The following is a 12,168-nucleotide window of genomic DNA, read 5'->3' on the forward strand; positions in this document are numbered from 1 at the left end:
CCCTAGAGCCAGCCCATGCTCCACAAGAGAAGCCACGGCAATGAGAAGCCTTCGCACCACAACAAAGAGTGGCTCCTAATTGCTGCAACTAGAGTAAGCCTGCGCAGAGCAACCAAAGACCCAGTGCAAACAAAAATAAATAAATAAAAATTTAAAAATAAACAAAAATTTTTAAAAAGCATTAAAAAAAAACAAAAAGAATGTTAAGTGTATTGGCCACACCTGGATACTGAGTGAATGCAATGTAGTTTCCAAGTTGTATTACTTTCTTCATGGTTCCCCTAGATTTATTACTTCATGGCAAACAGATGGGGGAAAAGTAGAAACAGTAACAGATTTTATTTTCTTGGGCTCCAAAATCAATGCAGACAGTGACTGCAGCCATGAAACTAAAAGATGCTTGCTTTTTGGAAGGAAAGCTATGACAAACATAGACAGCATATTAAAAAGCAAAGACATCACTTTGCTGACAAAGGTCCATATATTATTCAAAGTTATGGCTTTTCTAGCAGTCATGTACAGATGTGAGAATCGGACCAGAAAGAAGGTTGAGGGTTGAAGAATTGATGCTTTTCAATTGTGCTGGAGAAGACTCTCGAGAGTCCCTTGAACTGCAAGGAGATCAAACCAGTCAATACTAAAAGAAATCATACTAAATATTCATTGGAAGGACTGATGCTGAAACGCCAATAATTTGGCCACCTGATGTGAAGAACAGACTTATTATAAAAGACCCTGATGCTGAGAAAGATTGAAGGCAGGAGAAGCGGGTAACAGAGTATGAAATGGTTGGATGGCATCACTGACTCAATGGACATGAGTTTGAGCAAACTCCAGGAGATAGTGAAGGACAAGAAAGCCCGGCATACTGCAGTCTATGGGGTTGCAAAGAGTTGGTCACGACTTAGTGACTGAACACAAACAACTGTATCTATTCATCATTTTTTATTTATCTTTGTCTTTTAGCAATCTGACTATATAAAACTAGTCAAACTTGTGTTTGACTTAAGCCTCTTAGATCTGTAAATTAATGTTTTCCACTAAATTTGGGAGGCTTTTGGCCATTATGTAAGTACTTTTTTTTGCTCCTTAGTCCTAGAGGACTCCAACTACAGGTATCTGTTGGACTGCTTGATAGTGCTTCATCCTGAGATTTTCATTCATTTTTCTTTCATCTTTTATTTCTCTATTCTTCAGACTGAATAATTTCTATTGACCTGCTTTCAAGTTCACTAATTGATTCTTCTGCCATCTCAACTCTGCTAAGCCTACCTAGTAAAATTTTCATTTTAGTTACTGTTGTTTTCAGCTTTTGAATTTCCTTTTGCTTCTTTTTAAAAATATAGTTTCTATTTCTCTTTTGAGACACCTTTTCTGTTCACTAATTAATACTGTATATTTTTTCATTTTTTTAAATGTATTTATAATAGCTGTTTTCAAGTCTGTTTGTTAAAGCTGTTATCTGCGCCCACCTGGAGTTAAGTGTCTGTTAGTTGCTTTTTATCGTGAATATGGGTTACACAGTTCTGTTTCTTTGTATGCCCAGCAAGCTTTGACTGAAGACTTGTCTTTGTAGATATTATATTTCACTGACTTTGTAATCTGTTTTATTTTTCTGAGGACTGTTATTTTTTTGTTCTAGCAAGCAGTTTATCTAGCTGTACTTGAACTGTTAGCTCTACCAGGTAGAGAACTGTGATAATTAGGTCAAATTGGGAGGCTGATTCTTCTGAAAGCCACTCAAATTATGAAGATATGCTGCAGGACCACAAGGCATCCCAGATCCTGACTTACCAAGGTCTATAGGGGTTCATGTATAGATCAGAGCCAAATCCCAAGACAGATTAGTGATGAAATGGCTTAAAAGTACACATCTGCATTTGATGTGCGTCATGACTTTATATTCATCTCTCTACATGAATAAAGTAAATATAGTAAAAGGGAGAATAATCCTGGGAATCCAAACAGTATGTTTCTATATAAAACAGTATGTTTTAATACTGAATAACATCACTCTTATTGTTGTGTTCTAAAAATCAACATTCATATTCATTCATGTAAAATAAACTGTATAGTTTGAATGTGAACGAAACATATATAAGTAAATAAATGTATACACATGTGTATCTACTTCCAGTCCCCTAGTGAAGATGTATACAAATGGAGATAAAGAATTAGTTGGCGAATCTGGACCTCTTTATCATTCTAATATCTATTGTTCTCTCTTACATTAAGTCTTCTGACTTGATTATGTATCTTACTATAGGAAAGTGTTGAAAGAAGACACATGAAATGGAAAAACATTAATCAACTTAAAACTTCTATGACATCATTTTTATATGAGTAATACTAACTCTAATAAGAGTAGACTAATAAGTTTCACGAAGGTAGGAATTGATTACCTTGCTCATCATTCTATCTCTATGTACTATTCAGCATTTAGTACAGTGTCCAACATAAACTAGGCTTTCTACAATTATTAAGTGAATGATTCATTCATATGAATGAATAAAGGCAAAATATTAAAACCAAATGATTGTCCTGCTGAGATTATTAATAGTTCCCTTAGCTATTTATAGTTCACTATTCTAAGAAGTCTGCATGTCACTCAAGTCTTTATTATTATTTCCATTTTATAGATAAGTAAATCAAGACATAAGGAAATAAAGCAACTACCTTAAAGTCACACTGAGTTGTAGGCCAAAGATTCAGATCCAGATAGTCTGAATCTAGCGTCTGTGCTTTTACCTACTGAGACACAAACTTCTAGAAATGCCACTTTGAAAACAAACATTTTAAAAGTACTTTTTAAATAATAAAAACAACAACAATAGTTGGAAGACGTGAAGGATTTTATAAAGTAGTTGGAGAAAAGGAGGTTGAAACAAACTGTGAAAAAGTTTATAAAAATGCAGGACAATAGACTGTTAAAATACTCAATGTAGAATACCTTCAAATATAAAAGATATTCTAATATTTATCTAAGAGAATTTATATTTGAAGTTAGGAAGTAAGGTTGATTTGAAAATTTTCCTTCACACAAGATTAGACACTAAAGTCTCTGGTGGTTCCCTAACTTAAAAATAAATAAGATGAAATTCCCTGTTAGCACCAGTCATGTCAAATTTCCTTGTTGAGAAATTTGAACAGCACAAGTTTTTAATATGCTGATAGCTTACCTTTTTTTTTTGCTTATGATCATATCCATAGTTTGGAGCAGTCGCCGTTCCAGGGCTAGAATATCTGTGTCAGTCACATTCCTATAATAAGCATAAGCTGTTAGCAGAGTTTGGGGTTCCATCTTTGGGCATAATACAGGGCAGCTGGAGAAACACAGGAACCTCAATCATTACCCAGTAATTTAAGGAACTGTACTATTCCTGGGGAATATTAAAATAAGTATAATAAGCAAAAAAAAATGCTTTTATTGTCACTTTTTAATAGCCAATAGTCCTGGGGCCTCAGGGGAGCAGAAGGTAACTAGCTATCTTATAGATTTCCTTAGACTTGATCCAGTGACATTTAGGATATATGTGTATCTACACTTCTAACTTGGCATTGTCGTCTACTGTTTTACTTTTGGGAGGAACCAATTTCCTGAAGTTGGGACTGGCTCACATTGCTGTCCACTAGAAATGTGCTTTGTATACCCGTGGCGGATTCATGCTGATATATGGCAAAACCAATACAATATTGTAAAGTAATTAACCTCCAATTAAAATAAATAAATTTATATTAAAAAAAAAGGTGGGAGTGAAAGGGGTTGGAGGTCAGATTGAAATTGCCATTTTAAAAATAAATGTAGAATAACAAGGGCCAGCAATATATAAGTAATAAGACTCATTTAGAAAGATTCCTAGGCCAATATCCAAAAGAACAGAGAAGAATAAAAAGGCAGTATCATAGATCTAATATTTAAGTATTAATGATGGGGGCATGATGTTACATATGTATTCAAGAAGTAATGAGAAGAAAAGAAAAACAAAATTCTCGTTACCTGAGGAAGTAGGACATGTAAGTATACGGACAGTTGACAGCACCAAATCCAGAAAGAAGAGCCATGAGAGTCACCCCAATCACACCTACCCGGCTGATGAGTTGTTCTATGGATAAGATCCCTAAAAATATGAAAGCACATTAATGCCAGGTGATACAGATAAATCGGCTTTCATCTCACAGCAAAAGGAAACATCACTGAAAACAACAACCATTACTTTTAGCTAACTTACATAAGCTAAATTAATTATTCATATGTGGATTTTTCTCTAATAAATATAAAAGTCTATTGATTTTCTTCTTATCCCAAATGCTTCCAGAATCATCTCTATTCTTGGGTAATGGTAAAATAACAATAAATAACATTTGCTATTTACCCAAGGTAACGTGAACTCTAACAAAGTAGTACTTTTGAGAAAGCAAATCTGTTAGAAAAGTATAAATAGGAGATAATACTTTCCACTACAGTTACCTTCAGTCTACATATTTTCCCCTAATGTCATCAGTTCTTTAGCTATGTCTTATTCATTTTTGCCACCAAGAAGCACATAAAGCATCTAATAAATGGGTTGAATTTATAGAATGAGTAAGTATATGAGTTTTAGATACTCAATTTTATTCCAATTATCAATTGTTTCCTATTTTTTGAGAATGCTGAAAATCAGCATGGTAGTTAAAATAAATGCTATTTTTGATATATTTGGAATAAGTAAAAGAAAGCAATGCTAAGAGTAACTCAGGAAGTCTGGTGTCACAGGGAAAAACGAGTTCAAATTTGGTCTCACTTTCTATTTCTAGGATAGAGTCGACTTCAGCCATCCACTCCTATGGCCTAACACCAGAGGGACCATTCAGGAGTTCTACGGGCTCTGAAGCTGTACTTCCAATATTTAAGTCCTCTTGTGCCTGTATTTCCACTACCCCATTTTAGAGCTCATTGTGATCTCTGGTTTCTAGTCTTTTGCATCCCCGACCTTCCAATTCCTTCCTTGCTGAACCTGGACTCCAAGCTTGTTTAACTTCTCTTCTCAGGACCCTCAGCCCCTACTCTTCTCCTAAAGCATTGATCCTGCAAACTCCTAACCCTAGATCAACCTGACACTCTGCCTTCCCAGTGCCCATGCCTGAGCTGCCCAAAACTACTAGAATGCATGCTGACATTGATGCCATTATAAGTGTATGGTCTCTAGTCTTAACAGAAATCATTCACTACCAAGGAATCCTTTTCTTGCCCTTGGTTAGCCATCTCTCCCTCTACCCCTTAGCAGATATACTTTAACCCATTTTTCCAATCTTTGTTCTTTTTAGCTAATGTGCTTATCACGTAAGGAAGAAGTTATTAGACATCAACTATCTTCAAACATTTACATCTGCAATCATCCTTCTAACTTACCCTCTTCAGAACAAGACGGTGTCCACAGCTAGGGCTTCTCTTCCTGTGCTTTTGATCTAATGCCCCTTCTACCTCCTCTAAAATTTGTTCTACTGTCTGTCCACTCTCTCTCTCTCCCTCTCTTTTATCTTCAATCTTTCCTTCTTTGCTGATTTTTTTCCTTTCAGTTTCAAGTTTTTTCCTAAGAAAAAGTCTGTCCTTGGCCTTGAGTGTACATCTAGGTACCAACCCTCTCTATTTACCCCTTAAATGGAGGAGGTTCTTTCATGTCCATTTATTCTTCAACTGGCTGCAATTCAGCTTTCATCCCACTGTTCTACACTGAATGAAAGTGCTTTCACTAAAAATCACAATGGCAATATAATAGGTAATATTCACCAAGCACCTATTATATACTATGTACTGTTTTAAGTATTCTACTTGTATTAATTCACTTAATTCTCATAACAACTCAGGTGGATATTACTTAAGATCTCATTTTACAGACGATGAAATGGAGGCACAGAGTAGTTAAGTAACTTAGTCAAGCTAACATAGCTAATAAGTGGCAGAGTCAGGATTTAAACCCAAACAGCCTAGCTCCAGAGCCTGGACTCTTAGCCATTATCATAATATGGTCAGGAATTTTCTTCTGATTGCAAAATTCAACATTTTACAATCCATGTTTTATTTGATCATTTATGACATTGAATTGTTCCTATTTTGCATTATTTGTCTTTCTTGGCTTTTATACTACCATTTCTGTTTTCCTTCTCTACTTGCTTTTTCTTGGTCTGTTTTTGTTCTCCATGGACCAGAATTCCCTCTTTCATTTCAGTCTACATTTTCCTTGGGTGATCTTGCCTGTTTCCCCAGTTTCACCTAACAGCATTCAGCTGATGATATCTGTTAGATTCCTGGAATTATCTCCAAGAGGACAGATAAATCTGTACTTTTAAGTTCCTGATTTGTGTATCTAATTACCTACTGAATATCACTTAGATGTGCACAGGCAACACAAATTCTACATATCCTAAACTAAAATTATCTTCCTTTTTCTGTATTACTTTTCTTAGCAAATGATATCATCAACTATCTGGTCACCCAAAAAAAAAATCTATACCATTAGTTTCTATTCAGTCTCTTACTCGGTCTTGAATACACTTCAGGGCTTTACATGATGTCTCTTGTGACTTCCTGCTGAATATACCTTTGGTTTTGTCCTTTAAATCTCAGCTTGAATATCACTTCCTCAGAAAAGTTGATGCTAAGGGCTTGGAATAAATTTGATATCCTTAGCTGCATAATTTTCTATGATAATTTTTGTTCATGGTTGTATCTCTAGCACTTAACATAAACTAGGTGCTCAACAAATATTTGTAAAATGTTAAATGAATGAATAAACCCAAATTCTGAAGGTACTCTTCACATATCTCTTGAATTTGTATCGTTTTTACAGGAAGGAATCATGTCTTATTGATCTTTACTTACTGCCTGGAACATGAAAGGTGTTCAACAAATGTTTGTTGACTGTGGATACATAACTATTGCCAAGTTACATTAAAAAAAAAACCCTAAGGGATTAATACAGGTTATATAAAAAACTGGAAAAATGTGCCCTTTTTACCCTTCAAGGTACTGTCCCTTTATTAAGTATCTTTTTCTGGCTTAAAGTACTTTTAATACTATCTACTTAATCTCAGTATTTCTATGAAGTAAAGGTTAACCATTATAATTCTTATTTTCTAGCTCATAAATGGAAAGTCAGATGGATTAAGTGATTTGCTGCTATTTGCTCACACAGATTCCTTCTAACTTCATATGATTCTTAGTTTCTCTTCCTCTTTCCTACCATGGAATGTCTTCCGACCTTCCTAGGTGCAGGCACTGCACAAGGAATACTTTTACAGACATTTTTTCACATAAGTAAAGACTGGATCTTATAGTTTCTTCCATGGTCTCCATAGCAACAAACCACACTGGTTGTTGAGACAGTCTGGGAAAAGCTCTAAAAAGGCAGTGTAAGCCTCGCTGCTTCCCAGTTATTGCCTAAACTTTTCTTCCTCCTTATTTCTTTTACAGGGTCAAATTAATTAGATACTTGAACATTCCGAAATAAAACCAAAATGCTTATTTACTGGAGCACAAAGGAAAGACTAACACTGAAACTATTCGTTAGCTCTTCTTCTGGGTGTATTCTTCAGGATATCCCCACAGAATTTTAAAAAGGGATGGAACAATAGATGTGATAGTCTTTATCTCCTCTCAGGCACTGTCTGGCTGCACTGGTTACGTGAGTTGACTGCTCTCCAGAAGGCTGGAAAAGGCATCAGTCATACCTTTGAACTACATGTGAGCTTGCACTATCGCTGTTAGCAGCCCTGGGGTCCTCTTACCACTTGTGTCCCTCATTTCTAGTATCACAGACAAATCTCTCTCTGGGCATTCATTTGAAACAGTTTATATGAGAAGTATATCATCAGGGCCTCTCTACTCCAAATTTTTCCACACAATGACATGGGCATGCTGATCACATTAACAAATCTTAAGTTCCTACCCAGAGTGTCAGATTCTTGAACTCATCTACCACCTTGGAGAACCAATTTTTTTTTCATTCACTAATTCAATAGATATGTATTAAACACTTATTATGTGCTAGGTTCCATGACAGGCACTAAGGATATAATGATAAATAAGACATAGTCTCTGACCTCAGGGAGCTCACAGGTCAATGAGGAAGTTAGATAAGGAAACAAGTAATCACAAGTTTTAAAGGTGATATAAGTGTACTGAGGCAGGAGAAACTGACAATTCCTAATGATGGCCAGGAAAGTTCTTAGAGGAATCGACAAGAGTTGAATACTGAAAGAATAAATAGGTATTTTCCAGGCAGAACAGAGGTGAAGGACTATCCAGGCTGATAGAACAGTTCTAGAAACTTTAAGTAATTTGGCAGGACTGGAGGACAGATAGAGAAAGAGAACAGTTGTCAGGATGTGGAAAGTCTTGTATGACACGATAAGAATATAAAGGATTTTGGTATGCTGGTGTTTCTTAACTTTTGGGGGCTTTTTGATGTTACGTGAAATTTCAAAATAACTATTTTTATTTAAAAAATACACAGTTATTATGACATTCCACATGCTTTTAAAAACTGCACATTTCCTCTGACACTCCTGGAGAAGAGTCTTAAAACCTCTCTCCCCCAGATCCCTGCTCTAGGCAATGACTAGACATGAAAGGACACATGGGAGGTACGGCAGATTTACGACACTGGCTCAGGCACCACTCATTTCACTGCCTTTCTAGCATGACTTCTTTTCCTACAGAATCTGGAAAGCCAAAAGCTCTTTCCCAGATTTCCTTGAAGCTAAGATTCTGAATGTCACCTGGGTTGCCTCACATTCACTTGTCCATGTAAGACCTCAAACACAGACGTGAATAATGTGGGAGTGATGACAGCACTTGGGAACTGGAGCAGCTGGAGCCATTTCTAATGTCTGGTCCCCGATCATAGGTCCTAAGTGGCAGGTGACAACTTCTATGGTTTTCTTTTTCCTCCTAATTTAGTACTATGTGGTTGGGTGTTTCTTGTTACTATGCAGCACTCAAGTTTGACACCCTGCTTTACCAGAATTTCTGAAAACTCCCAATACACTGTAATAAACCACTTCCTACTTTAAACTAGTTAGAGTAGAATCTGTTTTCTGCTATAAGAACCTTGATAGGTGCAGCTGCTGCTGCTGCTAAGTCACTTCAGTTGTGTCCAACTCTGTGCGACCCCAGAGATAGCAGCCTACCAGGCTCCCCCGTCCCTGGGATTCTCCAGGCAAGAACACTGGAGTGGGTTGCCATTTCCTTCTCCAATGCATGAGAGTGAAAAGGGAAAGTGAAGTTGCTCAGTCGTGTCCGACTCTTAGCGACCCCATGGACTGCAGCCCACCAGGCTCCTCCATTCATGGGATTTGCCAGGCAAGAGTACTGGAGTGGGTTGCCATTGCCTTCTCCAACAGGCACAGCAGGACAGTAAAATGAAAAGATGTGTATTTTAAAAAAAAAGCTTCAGTATATGAAAGTCTCAGTAGATCCATTATAGTTAGGTGCTCTAATATAACATACACACACATATATATATATGTATATATATTCTGGAGGAGTATTTATTTCTGAAGTAGTTCTAGAAGAACTTGCTTGTTGAGGGATTTTGCCCATTGATGAGCATAGAAAGCAGGGCTCTGTCCACGACCAGTTGTTGAATTTAAAATGAACTTTTTTGTTTGGAGAGACACTAACTCCTAAAAAGCTTTTCATCTACCAATAGAGTTTTATGTCATTGCTCTTTCCCAGAATACATACACTCCCTAGAGACGATCTTCATTATCACTTGAGCACTGACCATTTACCTTCTGGGTCACAGACCACTTTGGGAATCTCATAAGAGCTTATGGATATCTCACTTCCAAATATACATATACATTCCCATCATTCTGCATAAAATACCAGGGGGCTAAAGTTAAGGATACCTTTCTCAATCCATTATTCCCTTAAAGTTCATTCACTAACCTAAAGTCAAAACTCCTGCTCTAAAATGACAGAAGTCTGTTACCAAACCAGCATCTGATACCTCCTAGGATGAAAGAAAAATTCAGTTCAAAACCAGACATTTTTTTAGAGAAATAACTTGCTGTGTTTCCCATAATAAGTAGTTTATAAAAACTGATTTTTTTCAAAGTAGAAAATACTAAACGACACTTTTCCCCTCCCTACCACATACACTCACCATGTTTGGGGCTGAGAATGGGAAATGGATCTCCCAGTTTCCAGAAGAAATACATAAAGGTCAACCATAAGAGACAGGAAAAAAGCAGTCGCTGTTTATGTACTAAGAAAGAGGAGACAAGGTGAAATAAGTATATATAAAAGTTTTCTTTACATAAGTTTAAGAGATCATCCTAATTAATATTTGGCTGCCTTGCTCACTTGGTAAATGATTGGTGGAACAACATAAGTTTTAGAAATTGTTTTCTAAACTTCTTACCATTGTAAGAGAAATCTAGTTGAGTTAGGGGAGACTTTTTTTTTTAAGAATGAAGAAGTCTTTTAAAATGACAGTTGAAGAGGGGGAAAAAGTAATTTTCTGATAAAGTACTAATAACAATCCCCAGTACAAATCAAAAAGTAAAAATAGTACCCTGAACTGGAAAAATGAAAGGAAAGACATTCTAGTAGAAAGAGAAGTAAAGTTGTGGCAGGACAAATAACCTAATCATTCATTTAATATTTATTTTGTGTTAACCTTTTAAAGATGCTGTGTATGAGGTGCCCCCAAATAACAGTAGCTACTGAAAGTAATATAGAAATGAAGCTCTCTGCAGCCTCAATCCCTAAGAACACTCATCTTAAATCATGTGCTGATATGAGGGTAAAATACTCACATAGTCGGATGTTGCTCACAATAAAATAGCCAATGTAAAAAGGCACCATGAAAACCAGGATCAACAAAATTACACACAGGTTCATTTTCCAGTGAAAATAACGGGAGCTGAAACAAATGTCAAAGAATTATCACTAGGAGGGGAAAAGGGCAGCTATTTTCACTCTCTTTAGTCTTCCAAAGGATCTCTTGCTCTTTGAACTCAATACTGAATATATTTCATCTTAGTAGTCAACTAGGCTGTTACTATCTACTCATTTATAGAGATTAAAAAATTTATTATAAAGTTCTGAAAGGTATATATGGCCATTGTAACCTCCTAAGAATTTCATTTTTTTAATTGAGACTGTTAATGCTCTGGTTATAATCATAGGCAATATATAATAACATATATCAATATATATTATTACTGGTAGATGATTATTGTTTCACTTAACACTGGGAGTCATATTTCAATATAAGAATTAAAAGAAAATAAATGTTAATAATATGCATTATAAAGACACATAAATACTTCTTCTGTAACCTCAATATAACTAAACATCTGATCTGCATGATTACTTTCACTACTGCTTATAAAATATTTTATTTATTGATTTTTAGGACTTTTTATAACAATTTACTGAGACATAATTCACATATTTAAAGTGTACGATATAAGGGTTTTCAGTATATTCACATTGTGCAACCATTACTACAATCAATTTTAGAACATTTTCATCAGTCCACGATGAAACCCAGTACCCATTAGCAATCACTCTCCTTTCCTTTCAACCTCCCCAGTCCTAGGAAGAGGAGTTTTCTGTGTAGCTGTCAGTAAAGAATCTGCCTGCAGTGCAGGAGACCCGGGTTCGATTCCTGGGTCAGGAAGATTCCCTGGAGAAGGAAATGGCAACCCACTCCAGTATTCTTACCTGGAGGATCCCATGGACAGAGGAGCCTAGCTGGACTCCTGCCAGGGGATTGCAAGAATCGGACACAACTTAGCAACTAAACCACCACCACCACCAGTCCTAGGAAAGTGCCAATATACTCTGTTTCTATGGACTTGCACATTCTGGATATTTCATGTACATGGAATCATGTAATATATGATCTTTTGGGACTGACTTCTTTAACTTAGCATTAAGTTTTCAATGTCCATCCATGTGCAGCATCTATCAATGTTTCACTTCTTTTTATGGCTGAATAATATTCATACTATTGTATGGATATACCACATTTTGTTTATCCATTCATTAGTTGGTGGACATTTGGGTTGTTCCTTTTTTTAGCTTTTCCACCATTTGGATATCTTATTTGAAGAAATGCCTACTCAGATCCTTTGTCCATTTTTTTTCCTTTGTCTAATTTTTGACTGTGTTAT

The 12,168-nt window shown here is 36.1% G+C and overlaps 1 protein-coding gene across 5 annotated transcripts in view; it reads right to left on the bottom strand.

Moving 5' to 3' along the window:
• Positions 1 to 12,168, bottom strand: part of GPR89A (G protein-coupled receptor 89A) — a 57,863-nt gene that overhangs the window by 29,792 nt on the left and 15,903 nt on the right. For all 5 annotated transcript variants that reach the window (XM_027535320.1, XM_027535342.1, XM_027535346.1 and 2 more), the window contains exons 4-7: positions 10,804 to 10,910; positions 10,149 to 10,250; positions 3,998 to 4,118; positions 3,180 to 3,260 (exon numbers count right to left, since the gene is read on the bottom strand). In XM_027535320.1, coding sequence (XP_027391121.1) covers positions 3,180 to 3,260; positions 3,998 to 4,118; positions 10,149 to 10,250; positions 10,804 to 10,910 — 411 coding nt within the window. The remainder of the gene's footprint in view (positions 1 to 3,179; positions 3,261 to 3,997; positions 4,119 to 10,148; positions 10,251 to 10,803; positions 10,911 to 12,168) is intronic.

Source organism: Bos indicus x Bos taurus, chromosome 3 (genome assembly GCF_003369695.1).
Source record: "Bos indicus x Bos taurus breed Angus x Brahman F1 hybrid chromosome 3, Bos_hybrid_MaternalHap_v2.0, whole genome shotgun sequence".
NCBI lineage: Eukaryota > Metazoa > Chordata > Mammalia > Artiodactyla > Bovidae > Bos > Bos indicus x Bos taurus.